This window comes from Balaenoptera borealis (genome assembly GCF_965194805.1).
Source record: "Balaenoptera borealis genome assembly, chromosome: X".
Classification (NCBI taxonomy): Eukaryota; Metazoa; Chordata; class Mammalia; order Artiodactyla; family Balaenopteridae; genus Balaenoptera; species Balaenoptera borealis.
In genome coordinates this window covers 109,852,594-109,872,734 of record NC_138881.1, presented here as the reverse complement: position 1 = coordinate 109,872,734, position 20,141 = coordinate 109,852,594, and the positions used below count along the sequence as shown (strand labels likewise).

At 41.2% G+C, this 20,141-nt stretch overlaps 1 protein-coding gene across 16 annotated transcripts in view; it reads left to right on the top strand.

The window, feature by feature from the left end:
• IGSF1 (immunoglobulin superfamily member 1) overlaps nucleotides 1-20,141 on the top strand; it is a 453,756-nt gene that overhangs the window by 420,429 nt on the left and 13,186 nt on the right. For 8 of the 16 annotated variants that reach the window (XM_082377825.1, XM_082377828.1, XM_082377813.1 and 5 more), the window contains 5 exons: nucleotides 7,569-10,523; nucleotides 13,347-13,374; nucleotides 13,743-13,850; nucleotides 17,593-17,654; nucleotides 20,005-20,123. In XM_082377825.1, coding sequence (XP_082233951.1) covers nucleotides 20,054-20,123 — 70 coding nt within the window. In that variant the 5' untranslated portion in view covers nucleotides 7,569-10,523; nucleotides 13,347-13,374; nucleotides 13,743-13,850; nucleotides 17,593-17,654; nucleotides 20,005-20,053. Of the gene's footprint in view, nucleotides 1-7,568; nucleotides 10,524-13,346; nucleotides 13,851-14,605; nucleotides 17,447-17,592; nucleotides 17,655-19,215; nucleotides 20,124-20,141 lie in introns of those variants that run through there. The other 8 variants (XM_082377821.1, XM_082377826.1, XM_082377816.1 and 5 more) reach the window with 5 other exon arrangements.

The following is a 20,141-nucleotide window of genomic DNA, read 5'->3' as shown; positions in this document are numbered from 1 at the left end:
TCTTGTGTTTCTTGCCTAGAGAAGTTCCTTTAGCATTTGCTGTAAAGGTGGTTTGGTGGTGCTGAATTCTCTTAGCTTTTGCTTTTCTGTAAAGGTTTTAATTTCTCCTTCGAATCTGAATGAGATCCTTGCTGGGTAGAGTAATCTTGGTTGTAGATTTTCCCCTTTCTTCTCCTTAAATATGCCCTGCCACTCTCTTCTGGCTTGCAGAGTTTCAGCTGCAAGATCATCTGTTTTCCTTATGGGGATCCCCTTGTATGTTATTTGTTGTTTTTCCCTTGCTGCTTTTAATATTTTTTCTTTGTATTTAATTTTTTTTTATTAATTAATTTATTTATGGCTGTGTTGGGTCTTCGTTTCTGCGCGAGGGCCCTCTCCAGCTGCGGCGAGCGGGGGCCACTCTTCATCGCCGTGCGCGGGCCTCTTACTGTCACGGCCTCTCCCGTTGCAGAGCACAAGCTCCAGACGCGCAGGCTCAGTAGTTGTGGCTCACGGGCTTAGCTGCTCCGTGGCATGTGGGATCCTCCCAGACCAGGGCTCGAACCCATGTCCCCTGCATTGGCAGGCAGACCCTCAACCACTGCGCCACCAGGGAAGCCCTGTATTTAATTTTTGATAGTTTGACTAATATGTGTCTTGGCGTGTTTCTCCTTGGATTTATCCTGTATGGGACTCTCTGCGCTACCTGGACTTGATTAACTATTTCCTTTCCCATATTAGGGAAGTTTTCAACTATAATCTCTTCAAATATTTTCTCAGTCCCTTTCTTTTTCTCTTCTTCTTCTGGGACCCCTATAAGTCAAGTGTTGGTGCTTTTAATGTTGTCCCAGAGGTCTCTGAGGCTGTCCTCAATTCTTTTCATTTTTTTTCTTTATTCTGCTCTGTGATAGTTATTTCCACTATATTATCTTCCAGGTCACTTATCTGTTTCTCTGCCTCAGTTATTCTGTTATTGATTCCTTCTACAGAATTTTTAATTTCATTTATTGTGTTGTTCATCATTGTTTGTTTACTCTTTAGTTCTTTTGGTCCTTGTTACTGTTTCTTTTATTTTCTCCATTCTATTTCCAAAATTTTGGATCATCTTTATTATTATTACTCTGAATTGTTTTTCAGGTAGACTGCCTTTTTCCTCTTGATTTGTTTGGTCTGGTGGGTTTTTACCTTGCTCCTTCATCTGCTGCATATTTCTCTGTCTTCTCATTTTGTTTAATTTACTGTGTTTGGGGTCTCCTTTTTGTAGGCTGCAGGTTCGTAGTTCCCATTGTTTTTGGTGTCTGCCCCTAGTAGGTGAGGTTGGTCCAGTGGGTTGTGTAGGCTTCCTGTTGGAGGGGACTGGTGCCTGTGTTTTCGTGGTTGGGAATGGATCTTGCCTTTCTCGTGGCCAGGGCCGTGTCCAGTGGTGTGTTTTTGTGTGTCTTTGAGCTTAGTATGATTTTAGGCAGCCTCTCTGCTAATGGGTGGGGTTGTGTTCCTGTTTTGCTAGTTGTTTGTCATGGGGCTTCCAGTACTCGAGCTTGCTGGCCATTGGGTGGGGCTGGGCCTTAGCGTTGAGACACAGATCTCTGGAGAGCTTTTGCCAATTGATATTACATAGGGCTGGGAGGTCTCTGGTGGTCCAGTGTCCTGAACTCGGCCTTCCCACCTCAGAGGCTCAGGTGTGACACGAGGTCAGAGCACCAAGACACTGTCAGCCACATGGCTCAGAATAAAAGGGAGAAAAAAATAAAGAAAAAATAATTTTAATTAAAAATAAAAATTAAAAAATAACGTAAAAATTTAAAAAAATATTAAAATAATAAAATAAAAATAATAAAGTAATAAAATAAAGTAAAAAAAAGAAGATAGCAACCAAACTAATAAACAAATCCACCAGTGATAACAAGCGTTAAAAACTAAACTAAGATAAACATAAAAGTCAGAAACAAATCAGTCACAGACAGCAAACCCCAAGTCTGCAGTTACTCCCAAAGTCCACCGCCTCAATTTTGGGACAATTCGTTGTCTCTTCATTTATTCCACAGATGCAGGGTACATCAAGTTGATTATGGGGATTTAATCCTCTGCTCCTGAGGCTGCATGGAGAAATTTCCCTTTCTCTTCTTTGTTCGCACAGCTCCTGGGGTTCAGCTTTGGTTTTGGCCCCACCTCTGCATGTAGGTCGCCTGAGGGCATCTGTTACCCACCCAGACAGGACGGGGTTAAAGCATTGGCTGATTAGGGTGCTCTTGCTCACTTAGGCTGGGGGGAGGGAGGGTAGTCATAATTGGAATGCAAGTCGAGCCTGCAGCGGCAGAGGCTGGCATGATGTTGCAACAGCCTGAGGTGTGGTGTGTGTTCTCCCAGGGAAGTTGTCCATGGATCACGGGACCCTGGCAGTGGCAGGCTGCACAGGCTCCCGGGAGGGGAGGTGTGGATAGTGACCTATACTTGCACACAGGCTCCCGGGGGTGTGTGTGTGGATAGTTACCTGTGCTTGCACACAGGCTTCTTGGTGGCAGCAGCAGCAGCATTAGCGTTTCATGCCCGTCTCTGGGTCTGAGCTGATAGCAGTGGCTCCCGCCCATCTGTGGAGCTCGCTTACTCAGTGCTCTGCCTTCTGTGGGCACACGGGGAAGGAATCCCCTCTCTTCACGTACCCCAAAACAATGGTCTCTTGCCTCTTAGGCAGGTCCAGACTTTTTCCCGGACTCCTTCCCAGCTAGCTGTGGTGCACTAGCCCCCTTCAGGCTGTGTTCACGCAGCCAACCCCAGTCCTCTCCCTGGGATCTGACCTCTGAAGCCCGAGCCTCAGCTCCCAGCCCCCGCCCGCCCCCGCAGGTGAGCAGAGAAGCATCACAGGCTGGTGAGTGCTGGTTGGCACCGATCCTCTGAGTGGGAATCTCTCCGCTTTGCCCTCTGCACCCCTGTTGCTGTGCTCTCCTCTGTGGCTCCAAAGCTTCCCCCCCGCCCACCCCCTGTCTCCGCCAGTAAAGGGGCTTCCTAATGTGTGGAAACTTTTCCTCCTTCACAGCTCCCTCCCAGAAGTGCAGGTCCCGTCCCTATTCTTTTGTCTTTGTTCTTTCTTTTGCCCTACCTTAGTAAGTGGGGATTTTCTTGCCTTTTGGGAAGTCTGAGGTCTTCTACCAGCGTTCAGTAGGTGTTCTGTAGGAGTTGTTCCACATGTAGGTGTATTTTTGATGTATTTGTGGGGAGGAAGGTGATCACGTCTTAATCCTCCGCCATCTTGAAGGTCCTCCCATTGGTTCTTATCTTCACAATATCTCTCTTCTTTCCTCTTTCAGTTTTCATTCACTTATTTATTCAAAATTTCTAACTGCTTTCTAGGTAACAGGTGCTGAACTATGATAACATGGGCTTTAGAATCAGATGAACTAGTTTCAAATTGTAGCACTCCCTCTGACTAACTTGTGTGATCTTAGGCAAGTTGCTTAACCTCTCTGCACCTCAGTTTTCTCATGTGTTACAAAGGGATACTAATAGTGGTATACAATAGCCCCTCTTATCCATGGTTTTGCTTTCCCTGGTTTCAGTTACCCAAGGTCAACTGTGGTCCAAAAATATTAAATGGATAACTCCAGAAATAAACAATTCATAAGTTTTAAATTACATGCCATTCTGAAGTAGTGTGATGAATCTCATGCTGTCCAGCCCCATCCCGCCTGGGATCACCAACCATCATCTGCTCCTGACAGCCAATCATTGCCATTGCCATGGCTGGACGATCCATGATCTCCCGAAGCAGATGATCCTCCTTCTGAAATACCGTCAGAAGGTCAGTAGTAGCCTAAGGCTACAACATAATGCCTCCATCAATCACCTCACTCCATCTCATCACATAGGCATTTTATCATCTCACGTTATCACAAGAAGAAGGGCGACTAAAGTACAATAAGGTATTTTTGAGAGAGAGAAAGAGCACATTCACACATTTTATTACAGTATACTGTTATAATTATTCTATTTTATTATTAGTTATCATTAATTTCTTACTATGTCTAATTTATAAATTAAATTTTATCATAGGTACGTATTATAGGAAAAAACACAGTATTGTATATATATAGGATTTGGTACTCTCCATGGTTTTAGGCATCACTGGGGGTCTTGGAAGGTATCCCCCATGGATAAAAGGGGACTACTGTACTGCTCTTAAAGCAGTACCTGGCTCACAGTCAGCATTAAACAAATGTTGCTGTTGTTGCTGCTACTGTCCCTATTGCTGCCACAGGAGTGTTGTCAAGGTAAATGTGACAATGTATAGAAAATGCTTAACATGGTGCCCCACTATAGTAGCACATGATAAACAATAGCTATTATTAGCATTATTTCTGTGTTATGCACAAGAGGTACACAGATGAGTAAGTCATCCTCTCTACTCTTGAAGAACTAACCGTCCAGTATTTACAGCTACCAGATTAATCCAACCATACTTCAGAGTTCAGTTCAAATGTGACCTTATCCACAAGGCTTTCACTGATCCCCTCAGCTGGGAAGAATATTAAAAATATTGCCTTTTACTAAAATTTCCATGACCTTTTTTTTTCTGCACTTTCCTTATCAAATTTTAGCACATTATACTTTTATTTTTATTTGTTTACACATTTTTCTCTATTTCTAGACTTTTAGTTACTAGAAAGGCAGTGAATGTGTTTTATTAATCTTTTAGCTGCCAGAGTATATGCAAAGGGTTTTGCATTCTTTTGTCCTTCCTTCCATCTTTCACTCATCTTATTCCACTAAATATTTGAGTGTTCCTTGTTTATAGTGGGCATTCGAAAAAGGCTGGTTAAATAAATAAGCAATGGGGTTAACCATTTGAAATTCAAGAAGGTGCATGTTATTAGGTCTATCTCATATATTTTCAAAAAGTATAAAATTTAAACTACTTCTTGAGGTCATAAGAGCAGATTTCCACTTCATTTTGAGTTTGTGCTAAGTTCCACTTGGTAACTTTTTGGCTCCATCTTACAGCTATTTCAAGTGGGATTCTTTCATGGTGTACATATTTTTAAAATATTGTCATGCTGTGCCCAGGATAGTCACAGAACTTCCACAGCAAGTGCTCCTTGTTGAAGTACAGAGTTATTAATAATGACAAGTCATTTGGATACTTTAGTGTCCAGCACTATTTCCATTAGTTAATACATATTTTTAACATCATAGTGCCCTACAACAATTGTACTGTAGATTTCCCTGGCACTGCGATTTCCCCAATGGATTATGACATCCTATGTTTCTGGAGATCTTGTTAAAAATACTAAGAAAATGTCTTCTATAGGTAAAGGTCACATAGTTAATCAAAAATATTTTTAATGCCAACTGGTCAAACCTTTTCCTCTACTCCTTTTTAAACACATAGAAGACTTTCCATAATCTTTCTCCTACACTCCTACCCTTCCTCTTCCTTTTGTTCACTTGATTCTGAATAAAGGGGTACAGGGAAAGGAGATTAGATAGGGCCATACAAAAATCTCTTCGGAGTTATCCAAACCCCAAGCAATCCTAGACACTACTGCCATCCAAAAATTCAGTTGCCATAGTTTGTAGCAAAAGTCAGTTCTGTATCTTTAGTAACTGTAAAGTTATGAAAATAGCTTGTTATATTAAAGCATTAGAAAGTGTATTTACCCAGATACTTAGTAAAATATAGTCACTGATTAATATGTGGAGCTTTTTCTGTTTTGTTCACTCATGTATCCTCAGAACTAGAAAGCAAAGTAGGTGTGCAATAAATATTTTTGATTAAGTGCACAAAGGAATAGATCTCACAGTACCTAAACACTGTGAGCTCTAAAGACTATTTTTTAAGTTGTTTTGAATGTAGAAGTATCAAACAGCTGTTCTGATTTTTATTAGGTGAATCCCCTCAAGTGTTTTACTAATTTCCTATAGCAATTTTCAGTATTTCTGAGAATGGAGATGAAAATCAGATGAAATCACCTTTTCATTTGAACTTACTGCACTTAATTTTGATTTTTTTTTCTCCTACACAACATATCTCCCTCTAAACTGTCCTCCCCCAAACCCATTCAAAGTTATCTACTTGTACACATTGGAGTCTGAGATAGACACTGATTTTTAAATTACCAGACCTCTGAAAAATGCCAACATTTTCATATATGGGTATTTAATATGCATAACTCTAATTGTAAACTACCCTGTCTCTAGTTTTTGTTTTCTTTTGAAACAGAAACCTGAACTACTAGGAGACTGAATTAGAGGGACAGGTGGACTGTCATCTCAAAAAGTGGCCTCTGAGCCTTATCCCTGAGGTTCTGTGCCCAGGATAGCATAACTAACATCAGGGAGCATTAGGAGTAGAGAAGGTAATTTTCTACTTGGTTAGAAGCTCTCCCCTTGGACCTAGATCATGACCTGGCCTTTCAATTTGGCACAAGGAAGAAATTTTACTAAAAAGTGATATGAGACACACATGGCCCTTAATGATCTGGCTCCTGTCCGTGTCCCTAGCCTCATTTCCAGACACACCTCGTGTTGCCATACTTTGCACTTCTTTGCCCTGTATTCCCAAAAAAGTAAATCATATGGTGGAATGTGAGGGACACATCAGGTGTGTGAGGCAAATGTTTTGGAGTAGGAAGCCTCATAGGTGCTCTCACCATACCTAATTATGGGGATGTTTCAGTCTGGAGAACTTGGATTGAGAACTTCCTAAGTGCTGCCAATCAGAATTAACTGTTTTCTCCTCTACACTCCCATAATGTTTTGTTTGATGTTCTGTCTTTCAAAACTTACCATGCTTTGCGTTATATTATTCTTAGCTGTGAATGTGGATATATCGCCCATTAGATCATAATCTTGAAGGCAGAGTTTATCTATTTTCTCATGTCTCTCATCACTTTCTACAATACTTTGGGTATAATCAAGCTGAATACTTATTTTTAATTGTTCAAAAATAAAGATGGTGTTATGGGACCTGAGAGGGTATCCATTTGAGTCCTATTCAAGTTTCCCCTTCCCCACCACTGCCCTGTCTCTACCCCCACCATCATCACCAAGCTAAATCCCAGATACCACTGTAAAGAGATATTTTTTTAAAATATGATTAGGCTGAGGATAACAAAGAGTTCTACATTCAGAGTTAACTCACAGTTATTGAATACTCATTTGACTGATGAGGAGATGGAGACCCAAATAACTTTCAGTAGCTTGCCAAATGTCACACAATTACACAGCTAATAAGTGGCTCTGCCAGGACTGAAATTCAAGCCCCCTGACACAAAGTCAAAATCTCTTTCCACAAACGCTGAAACGTTTAGATGAACTTCTCTCACTCTCTAGTTTATAATTCTAATGCACCTAGTTGTTTAATCAGAAACATATTTTGTGTACCCTCAGCCAGGAAGAAGCTAAATATTCTGAACACATGAAGCTCATTTTAATGACATACTTATTTCTATGTTTATGTATTTGTGCCTTTATTTATATTACGTTTTTTGGTGTTTGTATGTTTATGTATCCAGGTATTTAGTGTACTTATGTATTTATATGTGTGTGCTTATTTTTTATTTATGCATTTATGTATTTCTTTATCTTACCTGTAGGGCTATGAAGCTCTTACTCCCAATGCTTTTAGAGGAGAGCACATCGGTTAATTGTACCTTAATTTCCTATAGTGTTTCTGAGGATTTCAGCTTAAAATAGGTGTTGAATTTCGATTAAAAGACCCCAGCTCTTGAGCTTCTGGGGGGAGAGGACAGAGAGAGCAGCTTTGTGCAGAACCAAATTGCTGAGCTTTGGAAACACCTCGAAGCCAATGGAAACTTCAGCTACAAGAGCAGGAAAAAAAGAGACCAAAAGCTACCCAAGCTTAAAAGAGAATGAGGAGATGCAAGAGGGAAGAGATATGGGAACATATGTATATGTATAACTGATTCACTTTGTTATAAAGCAGAAACTAACACACCATTGTAAAGCAATTATACTCCAATAAAGATGTTTTAAAAAAAAAAGAGAATGAGGAAAATGATGAAGACAAGCTCAGGAGCAAGCAAGAAGTACTGTGATGCTTCAGAGGAACCAGGGACCTCAGAGAGTTCAAGAGGTATAGCTGGCCTGGAGAAGCAGCAGGCAGAACCCAGAGAAAGGGCCAACATGAGGGAGCTGATGTTTCCCACCCTGAAGGTGATACAGGACCATGTGGACATTTTAAAGAGCACACAGGAAAAGCTCATCAAAGACTACGGGACACTGATGAATGAGGTCACAGGACTGAGAGAAACCCTGAGAGAGGAAAATTATCGAATAAATATCATGGAAGAGAGAATCAGTACAAATGAGGACCAAATTGAGCTTCAGTCTCAAAAGATAAAAATTTTAAGCAAACAGTTCTTGACAGTGCAAGAAAAGGTGATGGATCTTGAAAACACATCAAGGAAGTATAATATTTGTGTATCTGGCATCCCTGAAGGTATAGAAAATGAGAATAACCTTGAAACTATTATTAAGGAAATTATTGAAAAACATTTTCCAGAGCTAAACAAAGATCTCAACTTACAGAGAGAATTTACAGGTCCCCACTTAAATATACCTCTTAAAGTAAAAGTCCAAGGCACATAATTGTATAGTTCCTGAATTTGAAAGAAAAAGAAATAATCTTGCAAGCTGCTCAGAAAAAAAGGAGGATGATTTTCAACAAAGTAAAGATAGGGCTGACCCCTGACTATGCCTTACTTACAGTGCAAGAGAGACAAAGTTGGAGCAAGATCTACTACCACCTGAAGTTCCTGGGTCTGAAGCCTCAAGTGAACCATCCTGCCAAGCTATCTTGCCTATTTGAAGATGAGAGAAGAATCTTTGACAATCAAGATGACTTCAAGGGATTTGTCAGCAAAACTCCAAAACTACTGGCTTTTCTGCAAACAGCTGCAGCCCAGGGAGAGCGTGCTCCTTAAGATAAGTGACTAAATTGATTTACAAAACTGTTTCTTAAAAGAATGTAGATCTTAGTTTTATGATTAATTTCATTTCTGCCAGGGTAATTAGTGAAAATGAAGTACAAATGTAATGTTGACCGATTTACCATTAAGTGTGTGTATATCTACATCTATATCTATATCTATACCTATCTATATATCTATCTATCATCTATCTATTCTACATGAGAAGGGGAGAAGAAAAAGTTTTAAAAAATGGGAAAGGATGAGGGAGGGATAAATGGAAAAGAGAATATGAATACAGCAAGATAATAATTAGTAGTGGGTGGGATAGGGAGACATTGGAATATGATAGATAAAATAATAAAAAATAATTTTATTGTGAATGTGAAAGCAATAAACTATAGGAAATTAACAGACTTGTTCAGAGAAAGAAAGTTTTCCCCCACCCTCTGTCAAGGGTACTTGAATCTTTTAGAAAATTTGACCATATCTTAGAGCACAAAACAAATAGAACTGGAAGAGATGCATGTACATTGAAATGATTGCCTATAAACTGATATTTTTAGAAGCAGATTGTAAACAGTGGGTGATATTGCAGTGATGTGTTTTTAAATTGCTAATTTGTATTGCTCCTGCAGTTTAGATGTCTCCATTTAACTTTAATTATATAATTGGTTAATCATACAATAAATGGAGCTAAAAGAACCCAATTGTTGACTTCTTTACTTTCCTTTGGACAACTGATTAAAAGCTCCCGAATGACATTCCCTCCCTTCTCTTCCTCAAACCCCAGCCCCCTGAAAATTTCTACAATTTAGACACACTGGAGGCAAGTCAGACCCTGAAGCAGAAAAAAAAGCTTTCCTGGCACTGGCACTTTAAAGCATCCTGCCTGAGTCAGACCTAAACTGCTCGTCAAAGCCACTCTGCCTGCCCACCAAAGGCAGTGGGGCTGAGCCCACCTCTTTCCTTCTGGGGCCATCAACTTCATCCAACATAGGAAAAGGGGACAATGAAACACTTTGCAACCCACCCTCAGAGGCTTCCTTCATTTTATAAGTCTATCCCTGAACTCTTACCCCCATGTACTCAGATGCACACAACATACAAGCACACACATATCTTTTCTTCTTGTTGTTTCTTATATAAATAAAAGGCATCTTATGATGCTAGGAGAATTATTATTTGGGGACAGTGGGGCAATAGTTTACCTTCCTGGTAAATGGTATGTAGGCCAAACAGAACCTTGTGGCCCTGCTAGATTGGAACACCACAAAACATCATTTTCTCTATCCACCCATTAACCTTAAGTTAAATTCACCTAGGCAATCACACTGTTGGTTTGCTTTATGACAGGCATCCAGAAGTCTGATCATGCAGGTCTCCATGGCTTATGGCTCACAATGAATGTTTTGATTAAATAAGTTTCAGTTCTGGTTCATCACTTGCATTTGATTTATTCTTGGAATCTTCCTTCACAGACCTGAAAATACCCTCAGTTATAGCTTCTGGAAGTGACTTAATGCCCCAAACTGTGCCTTTAATAATTGAAATCCTGGATAAGTTGAAACCCAAACTCTGTGGATGGGCCCCAGCTTCCCTTTCCATCTCTAAAAGAAGGTACTTCCCACCTCCAAACCTCAACACCCCCACCCCAGGTCTTACTGTTGGAACCTATTCTGTCTGGTTGGGCCTCCTCACTGTCCCAGAGCACTACTTGTCTAGCGCCACCTTAGTTCCTTTCTTGTCTACTCCACATACCCACTCCACCATGAAATAGGATCATGGCTGAGACTTACTGGGGAGTTGGGAGGAGTGCTAAAACATCTTAGCACCTCTCGTGTGCACCAAATACTCTAGAGATCTAACCCAGCAGTGAAGTGGGGGGAGGAGGAATGCGCTATAATGCTCATCATTCTCTTGAGATTGTACGAAAATTATCAGGATTCTTGGTAGTTCCTGTTTACCACTGAGAATCACTGTCCTAAAGCATAAAACTGGAAGAAAGTGGTTTGTGTTAGCGTACGGTATTTATTATTTTCGTTCTGACTTACTTCACTCTGTATGACAGACTCTAGGTCCATCCACCTCACTACAAATAACTCAATTTCGTTTCTTTTCATGGCTGAGCAATATTCCATAGTATATATGTGCCACATCTTCTTTATCCATTCATCTGTTGATGGACACTTAGGTTGCTTCCATGTCCTGGCTATTGTAAATAGAGCTGCAATGAACATTTTGGTACATGACTCTTTTTGAATTAAGGTTTTCTCAGGGTATATGCCCAGTAGTGGGATTGCTGGGTCATATGGTAGTTCTATTTTTAGTTTTTTAAGGAACCTCCATACTGTTCTCCATAGTGGCTGTATCAATTTACATTCCCACCAACAGTGCAAGAGGGTTCCCTTTTCTCCACACCCTCTCCAGCATTTATTGTTTGTAGATTTTTTGATGATGGCCATTCTGACTGGTGTGAGGTGATACCTCATTGTAGTTTTGATCTGCGTTTCTCTAATGATTAGTGATGTTGAGCATCCATTCATGTCTTTGTTGGCAGTGGGATAGGAGAGGGTGGGAGGGAGATGCAAGAGGGAGGATCTATGGGGATACGTGTATATGTATAGCTGATTCACTTTGTTATAAAGCAGAAACTAACACACCATTGTAAAGCAATTATACTCCAATAAAGTTGTTAAAAAAAAAAAAGAAAGAAAGTGGTTTGTTAGTGAATGTTTAACGGCTTTCTGAGGAAAAAAGAAACTGATTTGTAGCATTTGCTTGTTCAGTGGTGTAAATTCTCTGGCCGTGGCCAATTTTAAGCTACCAACACGATGTTACTAAATGCTGGGTTAAGATAAGATGCATACATTCAGCTCTCCTGAGCCAGCCATAGCTGCCTCCAACACATCACTGGGAGGAGACCACCTTTGCCCTGTGCATCTCCTGGTTGGACTACTATAACACAAATTTATCTTAAAAAAATCTCATCATCCTAGACTGGACTTAATTACAGAGAAAGGCTCCCCAGACAAACCTGTGCATGTACATGGTCCTTGGTGTCTCACTTCCTTTAAGCTCCACCTTCTTTTTTTTTTTTTTTTCATCCATTTTCTTTTTTTTTTTTTTTTAAACATCTTTATTGAAGTATAATTGCCTTACAATAGTGTGTTAGCTTCTGCTTTATAACAAAGTGAATCAGTTATACATATACAATATGTTCCCATTTCTCTTCCCTCTTGCATCTCCCTCCCTCCCACCCTCCCCATCCCACCCCTCTAGGTGGTCACAAAGCACCGATAAGCTCCACCTTCTTGAAGCTTTTCTAGCACTCCTCTGGTCCCAAATACAGCTTTTGTAAGACAGTTGCTCTTTTCTTCTCTCTAGGCTGAGAGTCTTTAGATCTTACAAATCACATTAATCCCGCCTCTACACTCACCCACACTCCCTACTTCAGTGTGCATAGTATGTACTCAATAAAACCTTGTGTTTAACAGTTGTCTCATAATTCATAACAGGTGATTTTGAAGCTTTTGCGGGAGGAACCCTTTTCCAGTCCCCAGAGCTCAAGGTGTCAAAGTGCAAAGGGGTATGGCTCAGGAATATTTCTGGTATCACCACCTCCCAGGACAGTAACAGTGAGAGCTCCCATACCGCCCCACCTCCTGTACATCTCACCAGTTTAAGGGCATGGAGAATCAGAGGAGGGCCAGCCATTAAGAATAAGACTGATCATTCTCAAAACATTCCTGAAAGAGGAGTTGTTTAATATCAGCCAACTCTAGAGTAATAAACCAGGAGAGAAACCCAGACTTCTTTTTTTTATTTTTATTAAAAAATATTTTTATTGAAGTATAGTTGATTTACAATGTTGTGTTAGTTTCTGGTGTACAGCAAAGTGATTCAGTTTTATATATATACATATATTCTTTTTCAGATTCTTTTCCACTATGGTTTATTATAGGATATTGAATATAGTTCCCCATGCTATACACTAGGGCCTTGTTATTTATTTTATAAACAGTAGTTTGTATCTGCTAATCCCAAACTCCTAATTTATCCCTCCCCCAACCCCCCTTTTCCCCTTTTGTAACCATAGGTTTGCTTTCTACCTATGTGAATCTGTTTCTGTTTTGTAAATAAGTTCATTTGTATCACATAACCACTCATAAGTGATATCATATGGCATTTGTCTTTCTCTCTCTGACTTACTTCACTTAGTATGATAATCTCTAGGTCCATCCATATTGCTGCAAATGACACCATTTCATTCTTTTTTATGGCTGAGTAGAATTCCATTGTGTGTGTGTGTGTGTGTGTGTGTGTATTTATATAAATACACACACACACACACCTTTATTTATTTCTCTTTCGATGGACATTTAGGTTGAGGAAGGTCTTTTTGTATTGCCATCAACTCTGTTTTATTTTTCCCTTTGGCAGATCATGAAAACCAGTCTATTCTGATCACGTAAGTATCCAAAGTGTAGTGTGTTTTCATATCTGTGGCCCTTTGTCCCCAGTGCAGAAGGGGAAGATGCCACTTGCTCTGTTTTGTTAATGAGAAGGTACTGAGAACGAAGTCTGTGATACAAAGATGTGGGGGTGGGGGGGCTGAGAGGAGATGGGCAGGAAGGCCTGTGAGGCCTCAGGAAGCTGGAGCTCCCCATCCAGCCCGCTCAGTGGTGCCGGTCTCCCCCGGGGCCCCTGCCTCTCCGAGTGGTCTCACATTTGTTGGGAGGTGTGTGTCTGCCGTGGCTCAGGTGACATCTTAGGGGGCCCGTTTACACTCACGGGGCTTGTTTCTCTTTGTCTCTCTGTTTCGACTGCTCCGAATAGCGGAGAATCCAGGGCAGGAAAGACTGTGAACACCAAAAGGATCATCCAGTACTTTGCAACAATTGCAGCACCTGGAGACCTCACCAAGAAGAAGGACTCCAAAATGAGGTTATGGAGAGGAGAAAGGCTTGCCCTGCTTCCGCTGCCAACCTTTGTCTTGAAGTGTGTGTATGTGGTGGGGAGAAGGCCAGCAGAGCCAATGTCAAGAACTCCACCTCAGCTAAGTCATAGCCCCAGTCTCTGTTGGCCTCTATCACCAGCTTTATAAATATTGGGCCCCAAAATTTCCTCTACGGAGCTTGGCCAGAGAATATTTCTCCTTCTGCAGGCAGGCTACAAGGTCCAAGACCCACAGAGTTAGCCTAGAGGTGGAGCTTCTAATATCTCAATTGCCAGCCATAGTTTGAATGAGGGGCTTCTATGAAGTCTGAATAATAAGTCCTTTCAAGATTCTACAGTGACCCAGAGCAAAAAAAAGAGTGAGTGGTATTCTCACCCACACAGCCCCAGGACCTTTTTCAGGCTTCCATGGCATTAATGGGGAATCTGGGCTCTAGATTCTGGCTGCTGGTCTGAGAGCACAAGCTTCGGCCTAAGGACTTGAGAGAGTAGGAGGATGCTATCATTGCCTTCTTTTCTACATTATTAGCAATGCATTTGATTGGTGATTCTCTGTTTTACTAAGTACATTCACATCTGTTTTTTAAATTAAAAAATTTTTATTGAAGTATACTTGATTTACAATGTTGTGTTAGTTTCAGGTGTACAGCACAGTGATTCAGTGTTTTATGTATGTATATATATATATATATATATATATATATATATATATATATATATATATATATATATATATATATATATAATATATATATAGAATATACATATATATGTATCAGATTCTTTTCCCTTAGAGGTTATTACAAAATATTGAGTAGAGTTCCTTGTACTACACAGTAGGTCCTTGTTGGTTATCTATTTTATATATAGTAGTGTGTAGATGGCAATCCCAGCCTCCTAATTTACCCCTGCCCCACCCCTTTCCCCTTTGGTAACCATAAGTTTGTTTTCTACCACTGTGGGTCTATTTCTGTTTTGCATATAAGTACATTTGTATCTTTTTTTTAGATTCCATATGTAAGTGATATCACATGATATTTCTCTTTCTCTGTCTGACTTATTTCACTTAGTATGATAATCTCTAGGTCCATCCGTGTTGCTGCAAATGGCATAATTTCTTATTTTTTATGGCTGAGTAATATTCCATTGTCTATATATACCATATCTTCTTTATCCATTCATCTGTTGATGGATGTTTAGGTTGCTTCCATGTCTTGGTTATTGTAAATAGTGCTGCAATGAACACTGGGGTGCATGCATCTTTTCGAATTATAGTTTTCTCCAGATATATGCCCGGGAGTAGGATTGGAGGATCATATGGTAACTTTATTTTAAATTAAAAGGTTTTTTTTACTTTTATCATTACAAACTTCCAATGCAGAGGGAGCATTGTAGTGGTTAAGAACATGGGACTTCATTTTGCAATATATACAAATACTGAATCATTATGTTGTATACCTGAAACTAATGTTGTGTATCAATTAAACCTCAATAGAAAAAAAAAAAGAATGAAGGAACTGAGAAGTTTTCAGTTACTTTGCATAAAAAATTTTTGACTTATTTTCTAAATAAGACCCTTTTTTTATAGGTACATTATAATCAATAAAGTAGTTTAAGTAATTAAAAAAAAACAACATGGGACCATGGAACTGTATATACAGATTGCCTGGATGTGAATCCTAGCTCTTCCACTTGCTGACTGTGTTGGCCTTAGGCAATTTTTTAATGGCTCTGAGTTTCAGCTCCTTCATTTGTAAAATGGAACTGATACTATCCCCTAGTGTTGTGATTGGGATACAATGAGTTAATATTTATAAAGCACTTAGTGCCTGATGCCATCATAGTGATTTCTATACAAATGTTTTGAAAATAGGCATGGATATTTCCACCCTGGCATATAATAATCATCACTTTAGTGTTCCAAACAACCATTTGTGTTTGGCCAATTTTACCTCTTAAATATTTCGGGAACCCTTGCTCTCTCTTCCTTCTTTACTTCCACTGCCCTGGTTTCAGCACACAGTAACAGTAAACTGTTTACAGTTCTCCATGCCTTACTTGCTGGTCTTTCCTGTTGCAATCCTCTGATTCCCATGGCACCCCCTTCTTTGGCTTTCTCCTACGTGTTCTCTATCACTGTCTATCCTCAGTCTACAAACTCCTTAAGAGTAGAAACTGCCATTCTCCCTGGATTGTCAGCATCTATAACAATGTCTGGCACAAAGAAAATACTCAACAAATGTGTATTGAATTAGTGGATGGTTGATTGCTGTGTCCCAGGCACTATGTAGTAGTTTACAGGGGGATTTTCATTCAATCCTACCTAAAACTCTGTGTGATATTAAGTACAATTATTATCCCCATTTTACAAATAGGAAAACTAAGGCCTGGAGAGGTTAAATAACTTGCCCCTAAAATACTTATTTATATTCATATGGTTATTCTATTCTTATGCGATAATCTGTACTTTATAATGGTGTGTAGGAACAGAGGATGCCAGGAAGCCACAGCTGATATCCCTGATGCATGAAGATATGATATTCAATTTTCCTATTAAAAGCGCAGTTACTTTATTTTTATGTAGTTTGTTCTCAAATCACAGTATTTTTTCTTTAGATAATTTTTAATCTTCTATGAATGTAAAAAAATTGTACATAAAGAAAAATGTGGCTATTTCTTACAACAATCAATTGATCTGGGGGGCCACTGGATGCTATACTTTAATCCCATCATATAGTATATGTCAGGAGCTTTGGTTAGTATCTTATCCATACATAATCATTTGAAAAAGTCATTCATGGTTAACTAAATTTATGAAAGTTTATCTACATCATTGAAATCATGTTTCTCTAGGGCATTTGTGGAAAGCTGTACAGATTAATAATAGTAGTAGTGGTGGTAGTGGTAGCAACAGCAGCAGCTACCATTTGCTGAGCACCTACCATGTACCAAGCCTACTATGCTGTAAGTTTTACTTACAGTATCCCATCGAAGCCCTGTGCAATAGCTTCTGTTGTTTTATTTTACAGATGGGGAAACTGAGACTCAGAGAGTTTAACTCACTTTCTTGAGGTCACTCAGCTATTGAATAGTGGAACCAGACTGAAATCCAAATTTGTATGTCTCTAAAGCCTGGGCTTTTAGTCCAAGCTGGACTTTGAAGGCTGTCCAAGTTACTTAACCCTCTCTGAGCTTCAGTTTCCTCATCTGTAAAATTGAGGGAAGTAACACATCTTGCAGTGTTGCTATGAAGATTTGAAATAATAGATGCCCAGGGCTCAGAGGCACATAGAAGGCATATAAGCCCTGGTGGGGTGGGGTTTATGCTTAAATGGGGTATTAAATGGGCAGAGGAAGATCTGAGATCCCTTTAAAGGCATTGGGGAGCTGAAGAGGAGGGATCTACAGCTTGGCAGGCTTGAGAGCTGGCCCTCTCCCCTCCAGAATACAATGACCCAATGAAACTCTGAGCGACAGGCGAGGGGGCAGGGGCCTGAATTCGGCTCCAGCAACCTCTGCAGGGAATCGTGAGAGGGGCGGGAGCTGGGAGGGGCGTGGAAATCCCGGTTGTCAGAGGACGGCAGGTGTCAGGGAGTTAGTGTAGGTGGGCTCCCGGAGCCTGGCAGAGGGAGGAGGGGAGGCTGGAGCGGCAGAGCAGGCGGGGGAGAGAGGGAGGCGGGGCCCTGAGTCTGAGAGGCTGTCCTTAGACTGCTCTTCTCTTGCCGGGCAGTTTGCTGCATCTGGAGGAGCTCACTGGAGAATCTCCAGCAGCGGAGCGGGCCTTCAACTACCGTAAGTACCTGCAAATGAGCGCATAGTCCAGTGGCTGAAGATTAAATACTGCCCATCAGATCCTAAACAAAACCCCGAAATAATCTCCCTGATTTAATTAATTGCTGTAAATCGAAATGCTCCCAAGTCTTTCCCCCCACCCCCTTCATCTCTCCCTTTTTCCTTCCCTCCCCGATCCCAGCCGTGCCTCGCTGAGAATCTCTGGGCACTGTAGATATCTTTCCTTTTCCTTCTCAGTCTTCCCTCCAAACCTTTAGCGGAGCATGCACCCGGCACCCCGCTGAGCCCAACCCCTTTGATCCCTGGAACCCTCAAAGCTATGCAGGGGGCGAGCCATTAGACATTTCAGGTTTGTCACCCTCAAAAGCACTGCGGCGCTGCCAAAGGGTGTGTAAAGTGCTTGGGGTGGAGTAGAAGGGAAGGGTGAAAAGGCTACACTGCCGAAGTTGGGGGTGTGGGGGGGGTGTGTGAAAGGCCAAAAATGGGCGTGGCCAATTAACCTGAAGGCTGCAGCTCCTTCCAATGTTCCCTGGACAGAAGATTCATCATTTTGGCTGGATATAAATGGTAGAGTTTCCTTAGTAGGTTGCGGAGGGGTCAGCCATGCTGAGAAACCCAGCTTCCCTTATTCCCCTCAAGCTCCCAGGAAGCGAAACCCTGGTTTAGGGGTCCAAGTGGCAAGGCTGGAATCTCAGATGGCACTCCCGGGCAGAATCCCAGGTTGAACCTTTCCCCCAGTAAATTCTGGCCCAAAGCCTCAGGGGAACAAAGCAACAGGGTGGCACCCAAGCCTGGGCCTGGGCCCGACCCTGAGAGGAGTGGGGGCAAGAGTCTGTAGGAGGTGAGATGGAAAGAGCATCTTTAGGGTCCTATACCAGATTAATACCCCCTTTGGGAAGAAAAATAGCCAAGTTTTAATGAAATGTTCACTATGTGCTTGGCACTGTACATGTATTATCTCAGATTCAACACAACAACGAGGCTAGGTATATATTATTCCCCAACTTTATAGATAAGAAAAGTTCAGAGAGGGTAATTTGAGCATCCTTCAATGCAAAGTAAGAAAGGCAAATGGAAACTGTGCTTCCCTGGATCTCTGACGGTCCGCCTGCTTCCTACAGCCCAGATGTTTGAATCTTCCTCTTTTTTCCTGCTCCTTCATCCCTCCTAGTGTTATCACTGGAGCAAATTAGGGACTTCAATATCAGGATCAGTTTGGGGAAGCAAAATCACCGCTTTCTGTTCTGGGAGCTGCCTTTATCCCACTGTGTTGAAATATAATTAAACAGCTGGGGTAGGCCAGAGCCTCAGGCTCTGAGTAGAGAGTTGGTAGAAGAGAGTTAGCCTGAGTTTGTGTGATGGGCATATGCCTTTCTTTGACAAAAGGATACTCTGGGTCCAGGGGGTGGGGTAGGAGAGGCAGAAAAGTGTAAGGGGTCTACTTATGGACGTGTAGGGCCTGTGGTCAATAGTGATTTTCAAGAAAATGAAAAGGCCTCGCTGAACTCAAATATCTTTGCCATATTCCCTGAAATTCAAACAATCTTTTTTTTTTCCTTAGGGGCAATGAACAAGAATGCTTATAAATTATGGGCAGCCAATAAATCATTTGCATCTTATATCCATTAGCTCAAGTAATTTGATTCCCCAACACCTACTCAAGATGGAGGCTTTGAGATTTTGGGGGGTAAGAAATAAGAATGAAAGTAATATTAGATTTGAAGCATTCTGACATTCTGCATAAGGGGAGGCCTGGATGGGATGAGATGGTACGGGTGAGGTAGGGTGAGAAAGGGGGCAAGGGCTGCCGCTGAAAGTTTAAATACTGGTTTTAGAGCATAAGCATTAGAGTTAAACATGGATTTGAATTTTGGCTCTGATATTTAATATCTTTTGACTTTGGGCAAATTATATATCCTGTCTAAGCCTCAGTTTCCTAGCCAGCAAAATGGTGATGGTAGAAACACTTCCTTTGCTAGGTTGTTGAAGGACTCAGACAAAAATATGTATGTATGAGTAAAGGATCTGAAAAGGTGACTCTCTACACCTCCCATCTCCCTCATACCATGGGCCTTCTGCTGGCCTGGATTAGGCCTCTGGGCCTCTGAGATCCCATGGACAAACAGACATTTCAATAAATCTGACATGGTAGATGATACCAGCAAAGACCTTGGGTGGGAGAAGGGGGGGGGGAAGTGAGGAAAAGGGACAAAGAGAAGAAGTAGCCAGTAACTCTGCATGCCAGTGAGGGAGTGGAAGGAAGGGAGGGATGTCAGGTGCAATTTACTGATCCAAACTAAACTTTCCGGAGCAGGATCAGTCACCTGAGTAAAAACACTTCTGCTTTTAGATCTCACCACCTGGTGAGGGGCAAAGCCCTTCAAGACTCCAGAGGCTCCATGACCCTGGACAGGCCAGGGGAAGGGGCCACCATGCTGCGGACATTCACTCTCTTACTCTTTTGCATTCGTGAGTACAAGGAGGAGG